The 13,583-nt window shown below is 42.4% G+C and overlaps 1 protein-coding gene across 2 annotated transcripts in view; it reads right to left on the bottom strand.

The window, feature by feature from the left end:
• Positions 1-13,583, bottom strand: part of RPRD1B (regulation of nuclear pre-mRNA domain containing 1B) — a 77,595-nt gene that overhangs the window by 58,571 nt on the left and 5,441 nt on the right. For both annotated transcript variants that reach the window (XM_055545018.1, XM_055545017.1), the window contains exons 2-3: positions 13,271-13,400; positions 5,117-5,250 (exon numbers count right to left, since the gene is read on the bottom strand). In XM_055545018.1, coding sequence (XP_055400993.1) covers positions 5,117-5,250; positions 13,271-13,400 — 264 coding nt within the window. The remainder of the gene's footprint in view (positions 1-5,116; positions 5,251-13,270; positions 13,401-13,583) is intronic.

Here is a 13,583-nt window from a genome sequence, read left to right as displayed (position 1 = left end):
CTTTCCTGAGCTATCTAGTTCCACTGGCTCCATCTTCCAAGTACCATGCCTTGGAGAATAGCAGAATCTCTCCCCGAGTCCCAACTTGTAACAGATTCCACACCTGTGAGGAATTCTTCCATATGCCCGCTTTCTGCTTCTTCCCAAAGCCTCTTATCAGCCACCTGTCCTCTCTCATGCCTCATCCAGACCGCTGTCCCAACTGCATCCTGCCTCTTCCAATCACTCCTTCTCCAACATGGACTATACTCTCTCTCTTACTAAAGCTGAGCTCTGGCCCCATCAGGCCTCTATTCAAAACCCTGGAAAGGCCACCGAGGTTCAGTCTACTTGGTAATGAATGGAAATGGCAGCATCACTCTCAGCACTCACTTTCAACCGTCACCATCTCCCTCTAACCCCATGGGCCTCTCTTTGAAAGCAGTTGGCCCTGCTACTTTGCATGGCCGTTGGCAGGCCACAGACCTTCTGTGCTGACAGAAACCTTGAGCACCTTATTCCTTTACAGCCCTACGATGCTCAGGAAAGTATCAACACACCTGAGCCTGAAACCTCCCGAGGGCAGAGGAAGCACAGTGCTTGGAAAGCCCCAGGGCTGTGCCACAAATGACCATCCCCACTGTCCTTTACACGAACCAGACTCTCACTCTGTTCATAGGCAGGCAAACACCTCGGGGGCAAAGTTCCTTCTGTCCTCATCTTGCACACCTTCTGTTCCATCCTCCAACTCATTCCCGTGTCTCCAGGGGGCCTTGCACTCCACTAACCATCAACTGCTCTGGTGACCGAAGGGTTTATAGTATGCATAGACCTGACTATGATAGAATTTCCAACAATAAAACTAATTCTAAGGCAAAAAGTTAGCCCGAATGGTCCCCAATCACATTAGAAAATGCAGTCATCTACCCAAAAAGCTGGACCTTCTGAAGATCTACTAAAAATTTCTAAGATTAAAAAAAAAAAAAAAGAAAAGAAAGAAAAAAAAACCCCACAGATTTTATATTACTTTTATAATGAAAAAAGAATCAGGAAATACTATTTCTAATAACTCCCTCATTCTTTGTTCCCTCCCTGCAAAAGAGACTTTTCTTTTAAAAAACACATTAACTTCTACTTGTGGGGAGAAAAAGATGTGCAGCAAACCAAGGGCTGACACTCAAGGCACAGTTCTGGAAACACCCGACCCGTCTCATCTCACTGGACTGAACCGCCAGGTCCAGCCCTGAACCCAGGAAGCTAAGCCTAGAGTGTGCGCTCTGAACCATCATGCTTTCCAACCTCGCGCAAAGTCTCAGGGACTGAAAATACTAACAAGATTCTTCCTACTTTTGCTATTGGCTTATATTTAGAAACTCAGAATATTAGATATTAGAACTGGGAGGGGGTGCCAAAAAGAAGCCATGTGATCACATTAATAACTTCATATCTACATGATCTCAAGTAATCCTCACACAGGCCTATGAGGTATTACTATCAATAGCCATACTGTACAGTGAGGAACCTGGGGCTCAGAGAGGTCAAATGCCATGCCCAAGGTCACACAACTTGCAAGCGACAGGGCTAGGATTCATACTCTGGAAGTTTGCTTTCAAACCCTTGCCCTGAATAGCTAAACTAACTATACTAAAGGTCCAGGGAAGCTGAGTGACCTACTCATGAATTCATAACCTAATTCAAATCAACTGAATCCATGTGCTTGCAAGGAAAAGTTAAGGTGTGAAGAAAATATGCTTAAAGTTATACAGACCTGAGTTTATATAGACTTACTTATCAATTGTATCTACTTGGACAAAAGTACTCTATCCTTTCGAGTCTTAATACTGTCATCTGAGATACAATACTAAATACATATAGTCCTTAAGTACCTAAAATAAATTAACAGGAAAAGAAGCCAGCAGAGAGACTGGAGTTGAATAAATGCTACTTCCTTTGTCCTTCCCTTTCCCTTTCAAAGTCTTCAACCATAGGATACTGTGTGATTCATGCGGGACTCAAGTAAATGGTGACGTTCCACCCAGACAAGCAACGACTTGAGTTTTCCCAAGAACAGAGAGACAACTTTAGAATCCCTGGGTCCTGTACCTGAGAGACAGGTGAGCGAGTCAATTCCTAGGCAGGTTGATAAGAAGTCCGGGGGTCCCCGAGGAGAGAGGGGTCTGGGGTTCTCAAGGAGGAAAGAACAAACTTTTTTTTTCTCTACATTCATTAGTCTTAGTCATATACAACGTTTTTTTCTTTAAGTCTGTAACTGATGATTACACAACAAACAACTCAGTTTAAACTCTGCTAAGGATTATATAACAATAATGTATCCTGCTTGAGGGCAGTTCTCCTTCCTGAAAACCTTCTGGCTAATCCTGTTATCTTAAAATGTAAATTGTGGGAGTGGGTCTGGTAAAATTTTCACAAACTTGAGACAGTCTTTTGATTTATTGTAATAATTAAAAAGTATGTAACTCCCTTGCTAACACTAGCAAGGGGGGTATTCTCCATCCCCTTCTGATGTCTATGTCAGAAGCTTTCTCTGTCCCTTGTCTTACTTTAATAAAACTCTGCTACACAAAAGCTCTTGAGTGATCAAGCCCGGTCCCTGGTCCCGTATCTTCTTCGGAGATCAAGAATCCGACATTGTTCACCATAAGCTATCACAGGTATATAAACTCAAAAAAAGTCCAATTCTAAAAATTCCTAAACTCGTACATTCTAAAAGATTAGAACTGCCAAAGTTCCACGAGAAAATTTTTATTCCAAGGGTAAACTCTTATAAAGCTGTCTGCAGACAAAGAATTACTCATGAATTAACACTGCAATATAAATGGACTATTTAATCCTGGAAATAAGCTTCTGGAAAAATTCATCAACATTCTGAAAGGACTGTGTAAAATATTCTGGTAATTGAAGTCTGAAGAAGACAGTGAGAAGACAGTGAGTTAGCTGAGACGAATACACACGTTGGAACCTTTTGATACGTGTTTTCATCTTTACAAACTAGAAAAAGAGAAATTATCTTTGGATCAGCATCATCCTCCACAGTAAAGGAATATTGTCTCTATTGTTAATGTCTAGACACTACAAAAAAAAAAAAAAATCAGAAACCTAATGGAGCTATTTTCAAATCTACTGCTACCACAAATCCCCCAATTAGTCTGACTCCTACCTGAGTGCAGAACTATTTCTCACTCCTCTCTGCTCTTTCCTATACTGTCTAGCAGAGCTGTTTACTCATAGCATATGTCTGGCAAATGTTTGCTGAATTGAAATTCAACACTTGGCTTCAAACATCATCTTTCAGAGCTCTCCTACTTGCCCAAAGGTGTTTTTAAGAAATCAGTACTGTTTACCAATGAACTTGAAGTCAGAGGAGAGAAAAGAATGCTGGATAATTCGCCGACGCTGTGCAGAACACCTCCAAAGAACACAACACTAACACGGCCAGAATCCAAAGTAGGAAATATCTTGCTCTTCGGAGCGACCCCAAAATTGTCTTCTGTCAACTCCAAGTAAAACAACAATGATCTGCAATCTGAAAGCACTTATGCCATTCTTATCAAGCCTCTAACCTATAATTTCACAGGAAAGTTACCCTACCTTAAAACACATATAAACTCAGATCTGGAAGGGATCATGAAAGGTATACAATAAAGAGTTGTTGAATGAATATCATCACATATGCTGCTGCTGCTAAGTCGCTTCAGTCGTGTCCAACTCTGTGCGACCCCACAGACGGCAGCCCACCAGGCTCCCCAGGCCCTGGGATTCTCCAGGCAGGAACACTGGAGCGGGTTGACATTTCCTTCTCCAATGCATGAAAGTGAAAAGTGAAAGTGCTAATCATGGTTAAATTCTATTACAGACGCATGTACAAAATACTAGAGGAACAAGGAGGGAATTGGCTACATGTGCCCAGTCAAGCTGGCAAAGATGTCAGAATGAGAGTAGCATTCTTGAAGAGTAGGTTCACCACGTACAAGGGGGCAGAAAGACATTTTAGGCAGAGGTAACAGCAGATGCAACGGAGAAGGCAATGGCACCCCACTCCAGTACTCTTGCCTGGAAAATCCCATGGACAGAGGAGCCTGGTAGGCTGCAGTCCGTGGGGTCGCAAAGAGTCGGATATGACTGAGCGACTTCACTTTGACTTTTCACTTTCATGCACTGGAGAAGGAAATGGCAACCCACTCCAGTGTTCTTGCCTGGAGAATCCGAGGGACAGGGGAGCCTGGTGGGCTGCCGTCCACTGGGCTGCACAGAGTTGGATACGACTGAAGTAACTTAGCAGCAGCAATAGCAGATGCAAAGGAAGGGGAACCACAGAGCATTCAGAAGGGAAGTTGTTAGGAATGGCCAAATATGGTACATGTGAGGAAATGGGAGAAGAATCTGGAAAAGGAGACTAGTTCACATTATAAAGAGAACACCATGTCAGGACTCGGACTTGATCCTCCAGGCAATGGGTATATATGCAGTCACATGAGAGCTGTGCCAACCAGAATTCAATCACAACTAACCAGAAGCCAAAGAACCAAATAATGTTTGGTCTTATTCCTCCTCTTCAAAGGAAAAAACAAAATAGCTTTTAAGGACTTGGCAAAATTCACATACATGCATGTACACATTACCTGAGGATATCCTTGGTTCAATAAAGACCAAAACCAATTTTTGATGACAGCTGACACCCGTCAAAAGTACATCACCAAACCACATGAGTATTTAATGAAACCAAGTTCCAAAAGGGCTAAAGGACTTATTCAAGAGCCTATAGTAGCTAACGGCAAAGCTAGGACAAAATCTTACCCAGGGTACTTCCTAGTTCCCTAGAACTCTAAACAAGTTTGTCGTTCGTTTCCCTTGCGCAAGGAAAGTCTCAGAAAGGCAGGAGCGACCCAAGGAGAATAGAGAGCAAAAGGCAGGGAACGAGATGATGAACAGCATGAATACGAGAACCAGGCTTACACGCTGCAAGCACTACATAAATTCTCACCATCATTTATGAGCATTTCTCTCTGAAGAATCATACAATCGCTGGTGGTTCACAGCAACCCCTACTGCAGCTTTTCATATTTGATTCGAAAGTAGGCAAAGACCAAGAGCTGTAAGCATGTGGTGATGTCTCTACCTTTGGGGGGAGGGCTCTTGGAGTCCTCCATAGACAGCTTCAGCTGCTGGATGAACTCGCCGCCATACACACTTCTTTCTTGCCAGATGTTCAGCAATCTTTCTAAAGGTTTTTTACAGCCTTCATCTGCCTCTCTGCCCAGAAAAGATGAAAAGATATATATAAGCTTAAGATTTTTTATTTTAATTAGGACACATTTACTTAAAAAAAAAAAACAGAAAACACCAACAACTGACTACATGATTTACATATTTAAAAACAGAAGGAAGAGTAAGGTACATACTGTAATTAATGGATACTCAAAACTTCACCAGAAACTATATTCTTCCTGTGGTGTGTAGGGAAGAGAGAGGGATTATGTTACAAAAGTAATTTGTGTCTTTTATCCTCTTTGAAAGGCAAATAGGGCAAAAGCCAAAGGCTCATTTTCACTGACAGAAAATTATCAAAAACCAATCATATCAATTGTGACAGCTTGCTTTTTAGAATGCATTAACTTAAATCTAGTGCCAGACATACTGCTGGAAAATTAAAGCAGGCCAAAACTTTTTAGGATGAGAAAAAAATTATTAAAATCAAATGTTTAAAATGGGGAATACATTTGTAACAACGCATCAATGCTAACACATCAACACCTCTAACATGCACAAATACAACTGTACACATACATATGTCAAGACTAATCTCAACTTTATACTCACTACTTCATAATTATTTTCATTCCTTGCTAGGTCTACATTCCAGGTTCACACAAAGGTGTGGAGCAGATAATCTTAGAACACACGGAGCATAATACAGTTCTTTGTAATTTATATCTGAATGAAAGAAGCTAGATAGTTTTATTCTTGACATATTACTCTTCTTAAAACAGACCATTTTTCAGGGCAATGACCATAGCTCACAAGCAGTGTTAGACAGTTGTTTACCATCAAGTGTCAGACAGCAAGTGGAAGCGTCGGGGAAAGACTTTTCGAAAGGAAAACAAATCCCCTCACCATACGCTGCATCACTATGAATTGTTCTGTTCCGTGAAGCACTGAGGGGCTTTACACAAGAAAAAATACCCCGACATTTTAGCTTCTAAGTCAATAAATAGCTTTAACAAGAACCTCAAAAAGTGGCGAGTGAAAGTCACTCAGTCCTGTCCGACTCTGTGACCCCATGGACAGTAGCCCCCCCAGGCTCCTCTGTCTAGGGGGATTCTCTAGTGGGTTGGAGAATCTGGAGTGGGTCGCCATGCCCTCCTCCAGGGGATCTTCCCAACTCAGGGAAGTTGGGAAGTCCTGCATTACAGGCAGATTCTTTACCAACTGAGCCACCAGGGAAGCCCTCCATACCAAGTTCAACTTAGGTGGGAATTTCACCCACCACCAGCCCTGACAACACTTTTAAAAAAACTTAAAAGATGAGCTGAGGTTTTGGCCTCATCTGGTCAGACTGTATTACTTACGAATTATTAGTGGCAAATTTCGCTAAATTGGGGGGGTCAAAGTACTAACTAAATCAGGACACATGCAAAATTAATTGTTCTTTTGTTCAGCCTTTTTTTAAGTCAGAGGTCAGGATGAGGAAAAGGGGGGAAAACTTTCCACTGATAGCTTATAAAACTTAAAAGATATGACCTTGATATTTATAACAAAAACATCTCTACTCCATCTTCAAAATACACCTAGAAACAAATTCCTTCTCTTTCTCTGCTATCAGCCTGGTCCAAGTCGCCATCATTTCTGGTCTAATGGCTGCAGCAGGCTCATTACTAGTCCCCCTACTTCCACCCTGTCCTCCATCTAGTCCCAAGTTTTCAAACTCCAATCCTACCTGTCTTGTGGAGGCAGTTCACGTCACTTTCTTTCTCCAAACTTTCAATAGTTCTTCCCCTTCTCCCTCAGAATAAAAGTGAAGGGCCTAACAGAGCTCACAAAGCCCTTCTCGGCCCAGCCCGTCATCTCCCCGACTCACCTCCCATCCTCACTCTCCCTTCCCTCCCCAGCAGCTCCCTGGCCCTCCTGCCTCAGCGCCTTGCCCAGCTCATCATCTCCCCAACTCACCTCCTGTCCTCACTCTCCCTTCCCTCTCCAGCAGCTCCCTGGCCCTCCTGCCTCAGCACCTTGCCCAGCCCATCATCTCCCCAACTCACCTCCTGTCCTCACTCTCCCTTCCCTCCCCAGCAGATCCCTGGCCCTCCTGCTTCAGCGCCTTGCCCAGCTCATCATCTCCCCGACTCACCTCCTGTCCTCACTTTCCCTTCCCTCCCCAGCAGCTCCCTGGCCCTCCGGCCTCAGCGCCTTTGCACTTCGCCTGGAACCACATTACCCGACACAGCTCAGGCCCGACAAGGCCCCTCTGCTCTCCTCCTTCAGGTGTGTCTGTTCACACAGCACCTTTCCAGTGAATCCTTTGCTAATCTTCCTATTTAAAAGTACACTCCTTACTCCTGCTTAATTTTTCTCCACAACATTTAATATTTGGATTTGCTGTATGTATAGTTTCCCTGTTTATACTCTTTCCATTTGAATGTAATTTTCACAAGAGCAGGGATGTGTCTTCCCCCAACTGCTATATGCCCAAGAATAAACACAATAAATGTTGAACTGCCAATGTTTTTAATAAAATTTTAGATAAGTTTCAGTAGGCCAGGCAATTAGTTAGCTTTCAAAGACTATTTTACCACATGGAGGTCATTCATGTCAGATGTCAATTCAATTAAATATTCATCTGCTCATTCACTGGGGTTTGTGAAATACCGTGCTTGGAATACACTGAACAAGGTCTAAGTCCTCACCTCTAGGGCTTGATCTAGCAGCACCCCACCTCTCCACACCTTCACATTCTAGAACACTCAACCGTATTCTCTACTCAGCATTTTGCTGCCACTGGTAAATGTGACTGTGTTCATGCTATCTCCACTCCCTTGAATGGAACCCCCAAAACGCAACAAGGTGAAGAGCAAGAAGCTATAATTCAGGTAGCTGAAGTGTATAGGGAGTATGTAGAAACAGCAGAAGAAACTGGAGGGATAGAGACAGAGTGGCCTGAGATTACAGAGGACCTTATTTTGTTGTTAAGTCGTTATGGCCTTTATCCTGGAGGCAACAAAGTCCCTAATGTGATCAAATGTAGGCTTTAGAAAAATAAAGTCATTTTAACTATTGTAACAACAAAATCACAACTAACCAGAGTTTAACTGGTTGGTATTTTAACATGAAATCTGTTCTCTTGGGCTTCCCTGGAGGTCCAGTGGTTAAGAGTCTGCCTCACAATGGAGGGAATGTGGGTTCGACCCCTGGTAGAGGAACTAAGATCCCACATGTCAAGGGGCAACCAAGCCCACGTGCTGCAACTAAAGACTGTGTGCCCCAAGGAAAGCTCCTGCTGACTCAACGAAGACAGCTCACAGCCAAATAAATAAACATATGTATTTTTTAAATTAAACAAATAAATAAAATCCATTGTCTGCAAATTTTCCTAAAAGAGAAATCAATCATGTCAACAAATTCCTGAAAGGACTGAGGGACACCTACCCAAACACCAGCGCCGCGCCTGAGGCCGGGGCCTGGTGCTCCACTAAGGCCGGCAGTGCAGCTGCAGTCTCAGCACCGACAGTGGGTACTGACGCCCAAACCTGTCATCACCAAAAGACCTTCAAAGGCTGTGGCCACTAAAGTGAAGCCAAGTTGCTCAGTCGTGTCTGACTCTTCGTGACCTCATGGACCGTAGCCTACCAGGCTCCGCGGTCCATGGGATTTTCCAGGCAAGAATACTAGAGTGGGCTGCCATTTCCTTCTCCAAGGGATCTTCCCAACCCAGGGATCGAACCCAGGTCCCCTGCATTGCAGGCAGACACTTTACCGTCTGAGCCACTAGCCCAAAAGGGCACTCTAGTTTAATGAGTGAACTAATTAACCGTGATAGGCTGATTCCTTGAGCACTATAGTAAAACAAAGTTTTGCCACCTAAGGTCCAAAGACAGAGACACAACAGTCAACTAATCTTTTTACAGATGGGGTTTTGCTATAAGTAGCTCCAATGAAGCTGAAGTCACTTTAGTACCTGAACTGGATACAACCAAAGCAATAAAATCATTTTATGACAGGAGGAGCTATCTTTTCAAGTTGTACTAATTCCATTCTAATTAGAGATATTTAAGTGAAAAAACACCAAAAAACCCCTTGCCACCTATCAATGAATAAACTGAGAGATAAGTATATATATAAGTTATTCTGTGGAACACAACTTAGTATGTATCTTAATTCTAATTATTATAAATTCAACCACTGAAAATCTGATCTAAAAAGTGAAAAGTATGTATTATACCCATGTGAGACTGCTGATTGAAGTGTCAGCTGGATACCCGAGGGCCTGCCAAGCCAGGTTACAGGTCTTCCTCTGCAGTGCTAAAGGCACTGCCTTCCTTAGCACACCCACCATAGCTCGTGTGTTTCTCTCTAATCCCATGCACAGTAGGCCAATGGCAGGCCTACTCAGGACAGAAATGCTAAGTACCCTCAGCACTTCCAAAAGCACCTCATGTAACGGCAGAGCAGAAACAGTTCTTTGCAATTGTGTAGAAAACGTGACGGATAGGAAAGCCTGGCGTCCATGCACCCTGAGCAACTGAACTGAGAAAAGAGTTAACACGGCAGGCCTGAGACTGCTGCCCTGACAAAGGCCTGCTCACAGGGCTGGCCCTTGACTGGCATCTGGGAACTTGGATTTCAGACATGGTCCCATCACGTCCTAATGGAAGAGGGTGGTTTTCTGTGCTTAAACTGTTTGTACAAACAGTATGGTTTTATGCTGAACACTTGCTTTTCTTCTGGGAGTCTAGAATTTTGGCCAGGAGTGCCTGTGAGCAACCCCAGCAAAACCCCTAGGTACTAAATCTCTAATGGGCCCCCAGGTAGATGACACTTGGCGTGTGCTGTCACAACTCAAAGTGGGAAGAACTGAGTGTGTCACGTGGGACCCACCAGGAGTGGACCCCAGGAGCTTATGCCTGGCCTCCTCTGGACTGCAGCCCTTGCCCCTTTTCCCTCTGCTCATTTTGCTTTATATCCTTTCACTGTAATAACTCACAGCCATGAACACAACTACCCACTAAGTCTGGTGAGTCCTCCTAAAAAGTCACCAACCTGGAAGTGGTCTTGGGGACCCATGATTGTTATAACAGGAAATAAATATGTATAGGGGGATAATTCCAAATTCATGTCTCCAGAAATTAATTTCCTACTGAGCTTCCAACTATTTCATCCATCTGCCTATCTGGCATCACACCTTGGAATATCTATCGGCCATCTCAAACTTAATACAGCCAAAACAAAATTCCTGATTTCCTCTACCAATTCTTTACCCCAATCTCCATCACAGTAAGCAGGGCCATCAGTCATCCATATACTCATGTCAAGAACCTAGAAATATGCGCTCTTTGACTTCTCTTTTCCCTCACTACCAGCTCCCCCTTAATTCCCACAAATGTTCTCTATTTTACATGGGAGTGGGCCACACAAATCTATCCATACATATTTAATAAAGCTGTAATTTTCTCAACGCTTCTGAGTCCTAGCCAATGTCATCTCTAGCCCATGCAAGTGCAAGACCCCCCATGCCCATGTCCCTGCCCTTTATAATTCATTCTCCACCCCAAAGTGGAGGGATGCTAGAACAAAAGTAATTGGAATACATCATTCCCCTGCTTAAAATCCCTCACTGACATCCCATCAGGACAAAATCCTAACACTCTGCCAAGGCTCACAGGGCATATGTGACTGTCACCTGGCTACCTCTCTGGTTACTTAAACTGCTATTCAAATTATATCTACTCCCAGGAGCTTGGGTTCCACCCTGTAGCTTAGATGGTAAAGAATCTGCCTACAATGCAGGACAGCTGGGTTCGATCCCTGGGTGGGGAAGATCCCCTGGAGAAGAGAATAGCAACCCACTCCAGCATTCTTGCTTGGAGAAGTACATGGACAGAGAAGCCTGGGGGGCTACAGTCCAAGGGATCAAGGAGAGTCAGACACAAATGATGGACTAACACTTATCTACTTACAAGCTTGGCAAGCTTTCCCTGACTTGAGAGGTTTGTTCCCCTCCCCCTACCCTAGGTGGCAGGGGGTTTGAAGGAGGAAGTAAGAAATTATCATAAAGAGATTCCTAATCAAAATTTTAGTCAATATTAATGGGTCTATCTTTGTTCATTAATTGGACACAAAAAGACAATACAGAGAGCATTTCTCATTGTTGATAAGGTGCCTTGGGATCCAAGTGGAGTGGCTGGACTTTCTATCCTAATAATGGCAGTGGGAGTAGGGAGGGAACTTAGAAACATGGGGATCTTGGAAATAATATCCAAACAGAACCTTAAAAGAACTAGAAGAATGCAAAGAGGAAAGCTAACAGGCCTATTTTATTTTTTTTAGGATCAGGTCTATTTTCCCCACGATGCCATGGAATTTGCCAAGACATGTTTACAATGTCTCCTGGATAGGTTTAAGATGAAACCAAGTAGAAAAGGAATTTTTAATCTTGGTATTGCTCATCCCTCTTCTCCCACCCCTTTCTACTTATCCTTTTCTGATTTGGGGGCAGCTAATGATTACTGTTCAATGTTTAAGGAAAATGTGTGTTATCCCTACAGGTATTATTTTAGTCAATTTCCTATACTCGAAATTAGTTAACTTATTCAGTGACTGTTTACTGTATCCCTACTCTGTGCCAAAGCTGTGCAACAATATTGCTCAGCTCTTGGGATACCACTGATATCAAGACTAAATGGTGTTACCTAAGCTATGTAAGCCAGTAGCTCTATGCCAGACACTGCACTAAGTGCCTGGAACACAGCAAAGAACAAAAATGAAACAGTCCTTCTCTTCACAGAATTAATAATTTAGTGCACTCCCATGAATGAGCAAAGACTGTTTTACTTTAACCTCACAACAACTCTAAGGAGATAGGTGGTAACATCCCCTTTTAACCAATTAATGAAACTTGGGTTCAAAAAGCTAAGTAACACATCCAAGGCCACTCAGACAGTGTTGGAGGTAGAGCTACAGCCCACATCTAAGAAACTGTTAACTAAATCTCCTCAAACAAAAAAATCGCCTCTCTCCAATTTCAGACGGCTACTCTAGTAGTCTGTTCTAAGTTTATTCACTGTTACGAGGATTCCATGTTTTCAAGTTCCTAACACATCCTGCTTTTTCAGTAGCCATGTTCACAAAAAAAGTCACTTGACAAACAAATATTTTGTTTCCATCTCTATAAAGCTAGATGTCATCTCTTCAAAATGTTCTGAATTTCTCATTTCATTCTTTCAAACTTTCCAAATCTTTCACGGAATGCCAGACTTATTTCCACACTTAAGGTCTTTCACTTACACTCTAGACCCTAGAACAGTTTCTGTTTAACCCACTAGTCTCCTCACTGTCAGTTTCCTTTGGCAAAGATGTTTACTTTCATATGTTTACTTAGTAACATTCTAGTGAAAAGTAACTTATCTTTGCTTCTTCTGGGCAGCTAAGTGTCAAAAGCAGTTTGCTTTTAAATGAATAAAAATGATTTGTAACATTTTTAATGAAATGTATAATTTCCATGATCTCAGCTATAGGTATGCCCTATGCTCCGGTCCTCTGTCACAAAACACAACAGGGGCAGAGTCTCAGTATGATAGAGCCAGAGAAACTTTTAACACTAATAATTCCTATCTTTGCAGTTACAATAATGACTACTATTTTTAGTGAGTTAGACATCCAGACACCCAGAAGGAAGTAAATAAAAACAAAGGCACAAGCAACGAATTTCTTGCTAAGTAGCATGGTTTTGTTACCAGAAAGTTCCCTCGTACAATTTAGCTTTGTTTTTTGACCATAAGCTAATGAGGTAACTCAGCCAAACCAAGGAAAATACCATATTCTAGAAATAAATTCAATAGTGAGTACATCTAAGAGACAAGATGTGCTTCAAGTGCTAGACTGAATCCCTTCAATACAACAAAATATTTACATGTCTGAGAGAGTTCTCAAGGGCCCAGGCAAAATATAAAACCACACTCTCTATAAAGCACATCTCTTTTAAGTATGAAGTTGGTGAGTTACAAAGGCTATCACAAAAAAAGAACAAAAGGGAAAAAGTAATGCATTTAAAAATAAAACATACCTGGCAACGTGAGAAAAAGCATCCACAAGGACAGATTCAAATTCCCTCGTGAATTCGGGTCCTTTCCTTTTACTGTTTTGAATGACATCGTTGGCTAAGTATAGAAAAGTAAGCTTTCTATTTGATTTGGCTGGAAAAAAAGAAAAGATAACTTAGCTTACACCACGGAAATTCTCAATCCACAATTCTTTTGCATTACGCTACTCCTAAAGAATACTAAGACAAACATTATCCACTTGAGGTCTAGATGGCTATGTTTGAAAACAAACAAAAAAAAACACAATTTAAGGAACTCCTGGAGGTGTGTCTAGTA

The sequence above is a fragment of the Bubalus kerabau genome, chromosome 13, assembly GCF_029407905.1.
Source record: "Bubalus kerabau isolate K-KA32 ecotype Philippines breed swamp buffalo chromosome 13, PCC_UOA_SB_1v2, whole genome shotgun sequence".
NCBI lineage: Eukaryota > Metazoa > Chordata > Mammalia > Artiodactyla > Bovidae > Bubalus > Bubalus kerabau.
Note: the sequence above shows the minus strand (reverse complement) of the source record. Positions and strands in the feature narration are given on the sequence as shown.